This window comes from Pyrgilauda ruficollis, unplaced genomic scaffold (genome assembly GCF_017590135.1).
Source record: "Pyrgilauda ruficollis isolate IOZ18807 unplaced genomic scaffold, ASM1759013v1 scaffold30, whole genome shotgun sequence".
NCBI classification, from domain to species: Eukaryota; Metazoa; Chordata; class Aves; order Passeriformes; family Passeridae; genus Pyrgilauda; species Pyrgilauda ruficollis.
The window spans coordinates 6,457,688-6,471,569 of NW_024524378.1; the positions used below are offsets into that span (position 1 = coordinate 6,457,688).

The window sequence follows — 13,882 nt, forward strand, 5'->3', positions numbered from 1 at the left end:
ATGAGTACTGGTTCACAACCTTCTTCCTTCATACTTATGCACATCTTGAGCTGTTTAACTACTATCCATGTATAATTCCAATAATTTCAAAATGTTGCCAGTTAAATCAATACCGAAATTGAGCACTAGCCCTGTTACAATTAAAAATAAGTATGGCCAAAACTTTATGCAGTACTCAAAGTACTATAACTACTACCTGAGTAACCAGGTTAAAAAGTCATGCATTCTCCTGCTGTGTTACTATGATTTAAAAGCCAAAGATTTAATCTGCTACGGCTTCCAGACAATAACTACTGGGAAGTCAAAGCCACTAAATCATTGCCTTTTGTTAAATTTATTAAACATTCCTATTTCTCTTCTATACTTTCTATTTGTTTTCTAATACTTCCCTATTACTTTCCTGCTTCTATTTTCTAAAAAAAAAAAAAAAAAAAATTTTTTTGAAGACTTGAAAAACTATTCCAAATATCAATTCTGTACTTTTTCAGAAAAAGTTTCTGAGGAAGAGAGAGATCATAAAGATATGGGAGAGAAAGGGTTCAACAACAGTATTTGTTTAACATTGACTGAAGAATCTCAAGATTTAATACATGTTTTTCTGAAGGGAACATTAAAGTACAGTGTAATAAGCTGATACCCGATACCCACCTCTTTGTTCTTTGGAAATCTTAGAAATGACCACTGGAATATTATGTTCTGCTCCACCCTGAAAACAAAATAAATTACAATCTTTGTCAGTCGCTAAAAATATATTTTTGCTTAAAGTTATATTTTACCCTTTCTTTAAATGCAGTTTTTAGAGAGACTGAGCAAATAATTGATTCTGCACTTCCTCTTTTTCTAATGAATACTTGACTGTGATTAATTCCTTATTGTCTCACATAAAGAAGTTCTCAGTTGCCATCATTAGCTCGGGAAGTGAATTCAGAACTCTACCAGACTTGAAGGACACCATTTTCTGTGAATTCTGGAGAGCCTAATGTATGAAATGTGTCCTGTAAAAGCAGAATGGACATCCAGCTATAATGGCAATCACACTGTGACCACTTAGTTTTCATGCTGGCAAGGAGGTAAACAAAAGCACAAGAAAGAAGGTTTGGCCTTTTCATGTCAAAAGCAGCCTTTATTTGTTTCTGTCTGTCACACAAGCACAAAGAGTGAGGAAAGCTGTGGCATAAGTAATAAGGAACAGAAAAAGAAGCATTAAGAAATGGAACAGTAGGTGTTCAATAAATGGAGAGAAATAAAGGAAAACCAGATGATAGTTTCAAGAGTTCAACAACAATTCAATGCTGTTGCTTCATTCAATTTAACCTGTTGGGACTGGAAATATTTATGGTGCTTAAGAACAAAGTTATAAAAATAAACCTGAAATGAAAAGGAAATTCAAAGGAAGGTAAAGGCAAAAATACAGAGAGACACAAATACTTTTTCCTCTGCCAAGAGCATCAATGCAACTCAAATGCAAGCTGTACAAATTCAGGTCACCAGAAACCAATGTCTGCCACACTGTTGTTTCGCCTAGGAATACTGGTTGAAGGTTTGTATACTCTTCTTTTCAGCAGACAGATTTTACTTTGGAAATGATGGCTTTATTAGGTCCAGGTACCCTGTGTCAAGTTGTGAAAAGGACTGACATAGGTATTTCAATCCTGAGGAACAGCACACATCCCTTCTTCATGCAATATCAGTGTTTGAAACTGAACAGACTCCTGCACTCAACACCTCTTTCTGTCAGGGAGTAAAGATTAATTTCCTCTGAAACCACAGAATGTTAAAGCAGATGAATGTTAAACAGGATAAATGTTCCTTTTGCTAGTGGCTATCAAACAGCCCCAAAACCACTGAGATCTCAGTAATATTACAACAATTATATGTCTACAGGTAAAGTTTTGCTGGCATTGCATAAGACGAGTGTTGACAAGCACAGAACATATCGGTATTTCTAACACATACTCAGTATTGACTCCATAAAAACCAGAGGCTACCATCAAATTGTAGCATTATAGCTTTTTAAATATCTTTCAGTAGTTTTCATCAGAAGAATACCAACAGTAAAAGCTGGCTTCACTGCAGATAATGAGTTCAAGCTCACTAAATTAATAAGTTTTAACCTATACCCTCCAAATTTTCTAGCCGCATGCAAATTTAATTTCTTAAAAATTTTTCAAACAAACAGAAAAAATAACTGTGTCACTTTCTTTCTAAGCTTCCAATGTTACAAACATGTTGTACTATCCAGGATACTTAAAGTCCAGCAAAGAAGTGTGAGGTTTAAAACTGCCTCCTTAGATCTGAAGCTCCATTAAAGTAGGAAATTACTTTTATTACTAAGCCAGCCTGTAATGCACACAACATGATTATTCCTCTCTCATTGTATTGAATTTACCTAAATCCATTTGCACTACAGATCTGAGAAAGCTTTCAGCAGTGTCCTACCCAAGGGAACTATTTCTTCTCATTGCAGGCTTCTTTTTAAATTAGTAAAAGGATACAGTGCCTGCTATTTTAAGAAATAAAAAATCAAAACTGGAAACAGCAAATAGTTGATCAACTATCTATACCCAGTCACTGTTAGCAAACTGCATATTCTGCCAGCATCTTGTTGAATGCTACTTCAGGTTGACACTGCAGCCTTGCAGCCTGCACTCTCCATACGTGATTCTCTGTCCTGTAGAGGAAAAAGTGTATGCATGTCTAAAATCTGGTTTTACAGTCTCAGGGGTTACTCTTCTGAAGAAACCTGTGGGAACAGAGGCAACTTTTCCACTGCTTTAAATTTTCCCTTCCTCTAGTATGGGCATGTAGTTATAACCTCAGACCAGAGGATGGACAGAAATACATCAAATAGTGGTGTTGAAGACTTAATGGCTCAGACCTCTGCCAGACTCTAACAATGATCTTTGTCAAGCAAATTTTCTTTGTCATTTTTCCTTAAGCAGGGATAAACCTGGAATGACAGCAGCTTCCCCCCTGTGGAGGTGGTCCTGCTAGAAGGGGCAGAGGAAGCTCTAATCACTGGCAGCTCTTTGAAGGTCACTGTCCTGAATGTTGGCCACTACTGGTGAGAGGTCACCCACACCTCCTTTCAAAGTGCCACATGATACACTCCTAAAGATTTTTTCTTATCCCAATTTTTATGTGTGAGGTTTTGGGTTTTTTTCAGAAGTTTCTGACATATGAAAAATAGGGAAATTGAAAGTAGTTACTTTTATTGGAAAAGGCTAGGGGTTTTTGGTTCTAAGTATAACAAGGAAATTAATTTTTTATCTTCTACAAAAGAATTTATAAAAGATCAGACCAATTGTTGAACTTTACCATCATCAGAGTTAGACAATGTAGGGGACTATGAGTTAATACTAAAAAGAAGTATTTCCACTAACAAAAATAGCTTTACGGTCTATGGACAATGAATTTTTTGATTGAGTTAAATTAGGAAAGTCAAACTGAACCTCAGAACACCTCTGATGCTGTTCATCATTTCAAAAGAATGATCAAAACAGAGGCAGAATAATGGCAGTGTACTGAGTCCTGGGAGCCAGAAGTCAGACTGTAACCAAAAACCTCGATTTGTTTAATGAACTATCAATTTTGTTGCCTATTTCTTCAGGAACACTACACTCCAATTACAGAAAAACAGGATGTTCTTTCTGAAATCATACACTGAGCATCCTCTTTTGTCAAGGCTCTGCATCTTAAACTTGCCAGAGATGTGATAAATAAGTGAAATACTACACTTCCCAAATTCTATATCTATGTCTATGGCTATTTCTTCACAAACAAACATTTAACAGGAGCCTTCAGAAGAGAGAAAATCATTTCTTCAGAAGAGTAAACCAGAGCAGGTCTGGTTGAAGTTCAATCACAGTTGCACCACTAACTTCAGCTAAGACATACCGGCAAACATCAGGTTTTCAAATCCTGAAAGAGTGGATTATAATCTATTTCTTAAAGGGCTGAAGTTTAGGTCTTGGACAAAAGTCAACCCTAGAGTCGGAGTTTTTCTTAAGCAGTTAGCTGAATCTCTGATTTTTACAAATATAGTTGGAATACCCAGGTTATAAGAGAAGAGTTATGTCTATGTACCTCACAGCCAGATAAAACAAAAATATAGTTTAATTTTTTAATTATTAGGAATTTGTTCTCTGCTCTTCAGAAAAAGAACAATTCCAAGGGTTCAAAATTCTTGCAGTGGGATAAGACATTTAAAAAATTTATTCAAGAGAAAGTTGAAAGGTGACATTTTCATGTTAGTTTTCTGGCAGGAAATGGATGTTTTAAGTCAGTACACAAAAAAAAGACATGTTAATGCCCCAGACCTGATAGCTGAAACTAGGCAAATTCATAACCAAGCCCAAGCAAGTATTCTAAAGTGAGTGTCATTAATCACTGTATTGCTGTAATTAACACCTCAGATAAACAACATCCTCTGACATACATCACAGGCAGAAAGCAAGTCCTCAAATAACCCCTATTTTTAATTAGTCTGGGAGCAGTAAGACAACAGAAACTACTGTAGTTTGAGGGGCTATGGAAGTTACTGACACAAGGAGGAGAGGCCTCCGTGCTTCTCTCTCCTTCAGGGTGACTTGTAGACCTCTACTTTCTGGCAAAAATTAAAATAATTATATTTCCATTTAAAATCATCAACAAATATAAGATTCTTTACTAAAGTTCAGGAATCTTACATAACAAAACAAAACCATTGCAGCAAACTTGTATTCATCAGCAAGAAGCAAACCCTAACTGAATTTTAAATAGAAAACTGGCACCTTTCACAGTGTTTGGATCTGAAATGTCATTTCATGCCATAAATAAAAAGTTCATTTCAGTGAGTCTTCATAAAGTTTGCCTACTAAACTAAAAACAAAAAATTACTGTAAGTTCCCATTCTAAGTTGTTTCTTACACTAGTTTAAAATTATAATACTACTATTTATTATTTTTTTATTGTGTTGGCTATCCAAATGCTTGTCCATCTTTGTGAGAATGTAGAACTACTAATATATGGATCTAGCAGAAAAGGTCCCACCAACATTGATTTTTTTAAAAAAATAAGTAATTTTAAAGTAATAAATCATACTACCTGAAACACATCGACAGAATATCCTGGACCACAGAATTCAACTTTTCAGTTTCATTATCCAATCTATGCCATCCAAGCAAGTCTGAGTTTCCTTTTTTAAAGGGAACTCTTTGCTCTTTAATGACATTTTTGAAGGGATTTCATCACCTGATTGCTAGTTATTTAAAAAAATTTAAAATTGTCTATTCACACCTGACTTTATGTATCTTCGCCTTTCCAATACTTTGGTTAATTTGGATCAAAATATCTATGATATAAAATAATCATAGAAAATAAATATCTTACTCTAAAAAGTTAAGAATAGCTTAACTCTATTAATTTTAAGAAAGACCATCGTACATTCTCTATTTAATTTATGTTTCTAAATGTTTTATTTTATACAATGTACATAATATTTAAATAATGTGATCTTGAGATTGTCAGTGATGTTAATTTTAAATTATAACTTATTTTAAAGTATATGTAAAATCAAATTTGTCAGCTCTCGAGATTTGCTCTCCAATTATCTAAAGTCTTTACTGTAACCAGTTATTTCTTAGTAGCATTTAAATAAAACCTCATTTACCCATATACTTGATTTTACACTGACATTCATTACTGCATCATTATTCAGTGTGCTGTAACCAATAATGATACCGGAGGGAAAAAAACTTAAATATTGTTGACCAAACTGATGAGAAACTTTGGTGACAAAATAGCAATTAGTCTTCCTTGAACAGAGGTCTTCATGGTTCAACAAGATAACAGCAAGTGCACTAAGACATTTTTAAAAATTAATACTTCTATTCAGTCATATTCTTATCAATGACAACACAAATGCACATTAATCCTTCTTATGAGTCACTTATAAGGTCAGTATAAGCAGATGTCATAGGAAAATCTATACTTTCACTTTATATGCATAATTTAGGCCTCTTTGCATTCATGTGAAGTACACTTCATTTTTTCCATTGCTATCTTGAGACTGAGAACTGCTGTGTTTAGAAGATAAAATTAATCTTGTGCCGTCTACACTCAGACTCAAAGCTAAGGTAAAGTTTTGAAACTCATAGATTACAATGACAAAAATTATTAACCCTTCCTCCCTCTCCTAAAAAGGATCACCTACATTTGTATATGTTCTTAAATCTTACTGAGAAAAGCAAAACCACAGTGACATGATAAATTGCTGTCTGGGCTTGATCTACAGAAAAATAAACAATACAAGCACGCAATAACACTTTCTGTCCCACTAATGAATTGCAATGAATTAATGTGATATTCTTTGTAGCAGAATTGATGATAGACTTATTGGCTGTTCCTTGTTCCTGCCACTGTAATTTAGCATTCATTAATAACCATTTAAATTGGAGAGAAGCCGAACAAGTACAGTCTATACAGTTAAAAACACTTCTCAACTCTTACATCAAACCTTATTACTGAGTTGGTCAGCCTGAATTTTAAGGGAATGGTTGCCTTCCTTCCATAAGGCAGCATAGTTCTGGCTACCTGCTGTAACAGCATCTAACATACAAGAATATGTTTCCTGTCTTGTTTCTAGTCTAGAACAGCTTGCACTTATTAACAGTAACATTGATTCTATACAAAGACACTCTTTGTGTGATATGCAATAAACAGACCAAAATATCATCTTACCTTTATACTTAATCCAAATCCTCCTACAGTCTGTCTTCTAATTGTTACTGTTCTTTCCTGGAAAAAAGAAATCAAGTTTTGCTAGATTTAATGTCTCCTGCCAAAACAACTAAATTATTACTTCAACAAGTTTTTTCAACATTGATTTTTGTTGTTTTAATGAAGTTGTGAACTTCATTAAAACTTTTCCTGAACTGAAAATCCCATGAAATCAAGTTTTTTCAACATTGATTTTTGTTGTTTTAATGAAGTTGTGAGTTCCTGAACTGAAAATCCCATGAAACCTATGTTCCACAGGACAAAGACAAAGCCTGGAAGAAAAGAAGAAATCCTGCCTCAAAACAAAAGAAAAAAAATCCCCCCAAAAAATTTGTTCACTTCACACCATCCTAGCAAGTACTGCAACACACAAAAACCAGAACTTTGGAGTTAGACAATTATGACACAACACACACATTTCAGAGGTTAAGGCCTAGACTAGTCCTAAACTGGTCTCACCTGCAGGCTGATCACTACATGTGGAAGTACATACACTGCACCCCTGCAGTGCGTTTCCCAATTCAGTTTCATCTGAAAGGAAAACAACTTGTGCATGCCAGGACCATTTATTGGTGTTAACCAAAGCTTAACAAGTGCATACATTGCATGAATTCATTTCAAAGCACAGTAATTATCTAAATTTAAAACAAACAAAAAAACCCAAAAACCAAAACCACCAAAAGCTAATACAAAACAGTCACTGTTAATCTCAGAGCAATAGTTTATAAATCATAACCCATAACCAACAATTATTAAAGATAGCCCATCTTTTTCCATTTATTGCTTGTCTAAAAATTTATGTTGTAAAAACTGTAGGCTACTATCTGTCTCAGATATGAACAAAGAAGGCTTTTTTGGTTTTTTCCTACTCTGTCTGTTGGCTTTATAACTACAGATAATTTAGAACTAGTACATTTAAGTAGTGGTAAAACTAATGTATACCATATATCCAGAGTCAAATATATTAAGTTTATAGATTGCTGAATATCCTCTACATGTGGTCTAGATTTTATACTCATTTAATTACCTATCTATTGCGTGGCATAAGTCTGCATGTATGCTACATTTAACTATATTTATTTCAGCACAATCAGCATAGATTGTCAGTGTCAGTAAGATGTGAATAGACCATCAGGAATACAGCAGGGGCAGAAAGGATGAAATACATACAGACATATTTTTTTTTCCTTACTTCATTTACAGAAAGGAAAATAAAGGAGGTACCACATAACAGTTTAGGAAAACTGTTATTTCAGAAATTTGGTGAAAATCAAGTCACCTTGTTTCTTTTTTCACATTTGTGACAAATATGAACTGTGGAACTGTGGAAAGAACAAGTGTAAACTCATCCAATGTTTTGGACTGAAAGACAAAATGCATTGTCTAAAATGAGACTACCATTTATTCATTTAGGCTAATGCTTGCAAAACGTAAAATGCTTGCAAACATTTATTCTAAGAAAAAGATGTATAATTTGCTGTTAAATAGCCAAACATTTCAATTTTTATTTTTAACATAAACCTCTAAAAATGAACTTTCATAATGCAGTTCCCACAGATTGGGTTCAGGCCTCAGACTGTTCTTAGAAAGCCTTTTGTCTGTCACAGTATTAAATGCAGGTGATGGTGCTGACAATATATTCAGGATAAACCAATATAGGCCACAGTCTCATGTGAGGTATAAGCTGAGTTTACATAAATGAACAGAAAACACTCAGCTGTGGCTCCACTGGGAGCTATATTTTTCTTGTTAACTTTATCTTGTTTCCACCTCCAGCTTGTGCTGAACATGGAGTTAAGAACATGAGCTTGACTTGTACACTCCAGTCAATATATTCTGTTATTTTTTGTTATACATGCTCAAATCAAATAGAACACACTTGTGCTAAGACGACATTGAAAAATAGCAACCTTTCACTAAACTGGCTTGAACTGGCTAGTGTTACATGAACCAAGGATGGAATAAAGGACAACACAGGATTAAATTTCAAACAAAGTAACATTCTCAGTGAAAAACATGTAACTTCATAAAATTTGTAGTTCATGATATGGGTTACAGTAGTCACTATAAATACTGGTATCTGCCCATATTCTAAGCTGAAGCCACATTTTTTAAAAACCTAATAGAAAACTGTACTGAAGAATATTTCTGTCCTTGTTGTCTTTCTCAGCCCAACACGTGCTTAAGTACCCATAAAAAAGTACCCACAAAAAAGAGTCAATAAAATATACTTTTTGGTTTTCACTCAAGAAAAGGCAGAATCAAGATAGTCCTGAAAACACTTGGTCCAGGGTATTCTGTGAGTTTGCCAGTGCTGTCTTACAGAAAACTAGAAAGATTTCACATTGGACTTCAGCTGAAAAAAAAAAAAAAAAGTCATGCTAGCATGGAAGATTTCTAAATAGGCAAAACGGTATAGAAATAAGGAAGGAAACCAGAAAAAATTCAAGACACCTTTTCAGCACAACATAATCTATCAGAGGGTTTTGTCTAGTATTTTTTCTATTTTTTTTCTATCTCCATTGAAATTTGGTCTTAAATATTTTGGGACCAGAGAGTTACTGAACTGAATTTCACTTCAAAAACATATTGTAAACTAGATCCACTTGAGTGATGTGTAATGTGCAGGGAAGGCATTGCATTGTTTTTAATCTAGGCTAAATCAACACACGTCTCAGTCTTACAATAAAGAAATAACACATTGCTTATTTGCAGAATTATGTTTTCTTTACATCAAGTTAGCCAACATTAACAAACATGCAAATGACCTTCAAAAGTACAAATCAGAATTACATACAAGTTGTGCATTTCTTTAGTAAACCATCAATAATCCTCTAGTCTGCAATTTAAAACCCCATATAAACCTTATAGTGAAACAGCTTTTCCGGAACAATTAGAAGCAACAGACATTTCATACACCTGAATTTTGGTTTGGGATAAAGCCCCAGCTCTAGTCAGCCATTGGTCAATGCAAGTTTCTTTTTGTAATCAATAAACTTTTGTAATCGATAAAGAAAAATAAACACATTCAGTCCTGGCAGGTTAAAGCAGGTATCCAAATTAGGTATTAATCAACTTCATCGAGTATAGAGGCAGAATGTCAAATTTAGCTTGAAAAAGATAAATCCCTTTCTTTTGACTTACAAAATAACTTGAATCAGTATTTTGATGATAAATACTCACTTTGAAATGTTTTGGCAGAAAACTCCTGTGTCTAAGTAAGTTTTATTTTTTGATTTGCACATGAATTATTTCATGTAACCCTCAAAAACCACAAACCAAGCTTAACTTTCAGTACCATTTTCAACCCTGGTGAATGGAATATACCTTGTCAGGAAAGCAATATATTTTTATGTAAAGTATTTTTATTATAATGATTAATGCACAAAAGAAATTTAACCAGCAATCTGAAGCAAATTGTTTTGTTCTGATGCCTTTAATTAGCATTTCAAGTGAACAATAACAATAATAAAATGCTTTTCTCTGGTCTAATAGCTTTAAGTTCTTAAAAAAGATTTATAACTATTCATTAATAAAACACAGCAAGAACTCTAGAGGCAAAAAAATTTATACAAGTGACAAAGTGCTTTAACTAGTGACTGACCATTTGTGTTGTTCAGGTTAAAAATACTGATGTTCTATTGATCCTCTATTAATATTTTTATGCTTTCCCCTCTTTTTGCACCACATGATAATCTATGATTGAATTTGCAATGTTTTTGCAAATTCCAAAAGTAACTTCATCTCCAAGTTTACAAAATAAAACTTGTTTGAGATGAAAAGATACTCAGTTCACTATCAAGACTACACAAAGTGCTCTGTGAGCTTGTAATTCCATTTTCACATTGGTTATCTACATTATATGAAACAGAAGGATGGTTAGAGCTCCTAGGACTCTTAAAAGTAAGATTCAGAGTAGTGTTCTTGCTCTTTCCTGGAACAGAACAAAAGTAGTTATCATTTCAGTGAAAAACACAAAGCTGATGCCGTGCTGTCAGCATTTTCCATGTGTCTCAGAAAATTGACTGGAAAGCACAGCAAACGGTTTTGCCAAAAAAAAAAAAAATCTTCCTCAGAGCTATGCAGTGAAAGAGAAACAATGTTTTTGAGGCTTTCACTAAAGAGCTACTAAAATTTCTTAAAATCCATAGGATCTTCTGGGGGAACATAAATGTCATCATAAGTAAGATCAGAAGTGAAAAATGACCATGTGAGCGCAGAGCAACAATAAATAGTGAGGAAAGGAAAGGAAAACACAAAATCCTAGGTAATCATTGACTATTTATATTTAGTCAAGAGTTAATGTTATTTTTAAGTTACATCTTGGAGCACAGTAAAAATTCAAGTATTTCATACTGACTGGTGTGTGATGTAAAAGTAAGTTTTTAATTACTTAACTGACTCTTAAAAAATATTTAGTTAGTAATCTTTTTAAACTACGTTGTATAATATAAAGCAGTCATCTAATGGGATCTAATAATCTAAGAATGTGTCTCTATGAAAGAAGTCAAATACATGTTGAACAAAAGGATGAAGAAACTTCAAAAATCTTCACAAAACTGAGTTAACAGCATGTGAAACTTAAATATACCATTTCTCCACCTTTTTCCCAGTGTGTGGTTATTCATCTGGTGAGTCTGGATATTCATCTTACAAGAGTAAAGGTATAAAGAATTAGTTTGTCTAGGTACAGATGGAAAACAAGACCTTTCTTTTCAGAGGATTAGAAGCGAGACCAAGGTATTTTACATAAGGAAGAAGATGATAAAAAGCTGAAAGGTTTGCAGCACAAAACAGGAGGTGGGGGAAAAATGAATAGACATGGAGAGAAATCTACAATAGTACAGTGACATGGAAAGATGTAGGAAGAAAAAAAGGAGGAAAATATTAGAACATTAATTTTAAAATGTAATAGTTAAAGACAAAATCAGTACATTGGCCGCAACTTCACAGATCAACCTGTTAACATTTGATGCCACAATACATTCAAGGCCACATTCTCATACAGTTTATCAGCTATTAGCAATCCTACTACATTTTGAAATAAGAAAATATGAGGAGTTTTAAAATTTTATTTAATCATTGCATACATTTTCAAGGTTTTAAGTCCTCTTTTTGGTAATGCTTTGCTCTTTCTTAGTGACATTTCTTTGGATTAATTTACCTGGGCAAGCTTTATACTCATTCTGAGTGTAAAGGACACAGGACACAAGTCAATCACAGTTCCAATTTGAATTAATAGTGTTAACAAAGTTTGCCAGCAGACTTGCTCATCTGCTAACAACTTCCATCATGTGGCATTTGAAGCTTGTCTCATTACTTCAGTTCCTCCTGCAACTGGAGGAGGTTGGCACTAAGGGAGGGCTGCAACCTGCCCAGTCACCTGGAAATCCCCCTTCCTCTGCATCTGTGCTGGAAACTGAGGGTGGCAAACACAGCAGTGTCATGCAGGCTCCTAACAGTGACTGGAATAAAAAAAAAACTCCCAACCCTTCATACTTCAAAATGTTTACAGTCCTGCAGCCTACGCTTGAAAGATGGAACATTCGCCTAAATATCTACTTAAAAATTTTCCACTCATGCGATTGATTCAGTTCAGAAGTTCTGCATTTCTTAGTACAGAAATAAAAGAGAAACAAACCTATAAACTCATGGTTAGGATCTGAACTCCCACCAGGTTTTGTAAGGAACACTCTCTGTAGTTTCCAGCTACTGCATTACATCATCCACTGCTATCAATGTTTTAGGTTCTCTGAGTTTTTTCTGATTTGCAATATTTTTCTTTCATGTAAAGGAAAAGCATTCTTCCAATGAGGAAAAGTAATTTTCTTTCAAATCTGGCATTATAAATGGCATTTTTAACCTCAGCTGATTGCTATGCTTTTTACTTTTAAGTAGCTGCAGAAAAATAAGCTGCCTTAGGCTTTCCCTAAATAATCATATTTACATCTGTCAGGTTGTCACTTTAAAGCTGTCCAGATTGGCAGGGGAAAAAAGTTACCCCCATCTGATAGGTACTTGACGACTTCAGTGAAAAAATGGATTCACTCCACTGAATAGCTGACAGATACCAAAAAGATTAAAAAAAACCCCAAGATTCTTACTGGTAGCTTTGTGAAGGTACAAAAATGGTAAGTGCTTGAAAGGTGACCTATCTGTGCACATATTCCTTACAAGACAGGGAGTTCCATTTTGGCATTGTTTATAAAATTCAATCACACATCAGAATCAAAATTGTAAATAAAGACAATAAAGAAAATAAGTTAAAACTATAATTTACCATTTTAAGCTTTTTTCCATTTTCACCATTTTAATTTTTTTTCTTCTATTTCTATTCATTAAAATTGCTGAAGTTAATTGAACCTTTTTTACCACCACTAAAATGTATGACAAGAAAATTCAAAATTTCCAAGAGAGAATGATGCAATATAACAGATACAAAATTAATTCTCACAAAATCTCAAAAAAATTAAATATTCAAGTAAGGAAAATGTAATAATTTCATGTGACTTCCCAGGCATGTCATTCCTAAGTGAAGTGCTCTGAATTTAATTTTATTCTTAAAAATTAATAACTTTATTATTGAAATTTAAAAAAAAAAATCAAGAAAAAATTCTATAGTGTAAAGCTTTTAATTTAAAATGCTTTTTTATACAAAACTAAAAAAATTAGAAAATATCTAATAACTATTTTCTTTAATACTTTACGAGCTTTATATATATTTATGAATCTTTCAGCACTTGATTTCACGACAGCATACAGACAACCCTAAAAGTGAAACATACCTTTCTTTTTATGCTTACAATAAAAAAATGACAGTGTGGTTAATAGTATCAGAAAACAGATCCGGCTGCAGTGCAACACTTTGAGACAGTGTTGTATCCTGGCCTTAGTAAAGGTGTTTATTGATAGTTTTTTCAATCAAAAAAACTAATTACAGTCCATAAGCTACATTTAGATACAATTGTATCAACCTCAGCAAAATGCTTGCACAAATGCCACGCTACTCTGAGAGCTGTCGCTCTATCAATTCACAAAAAAAAACCCCATTCATTCACTTTTTATTAATATTGAGTTATGATTGACCTTCATACAAATTTTCCCCAAATATCCTTAATTAAAA

General features: G+C 33.7%; 1 protein-coding gene across 1 annotated transcript in view; it reads right to left on the reverse strand.

Annotated features, from left to right (window-relative positions):
* The window catches only part of SNTG1 (syntrophin gamma 1), a 309,019-nt gene that overhangs the window by 124,520 nt on the left and 170,617 nt on the right, over positions 1-13,882 (reverse strand). The window contains exons 4-5 of the mRNA XM_041473703.1: positions 6,721-6,777; positions 649-706 (exon numbers count right to left, since the gene is read on the reverse strand). Of these exons, the coding sequence (XP_041329637.1) occupies positions 649-706; positions 6,721-6,777 (115 nt within the window). The remainder of the gene's footprint in view (positions 1-648; positions 707-6,720; positions 6,778-13,882) is intronic.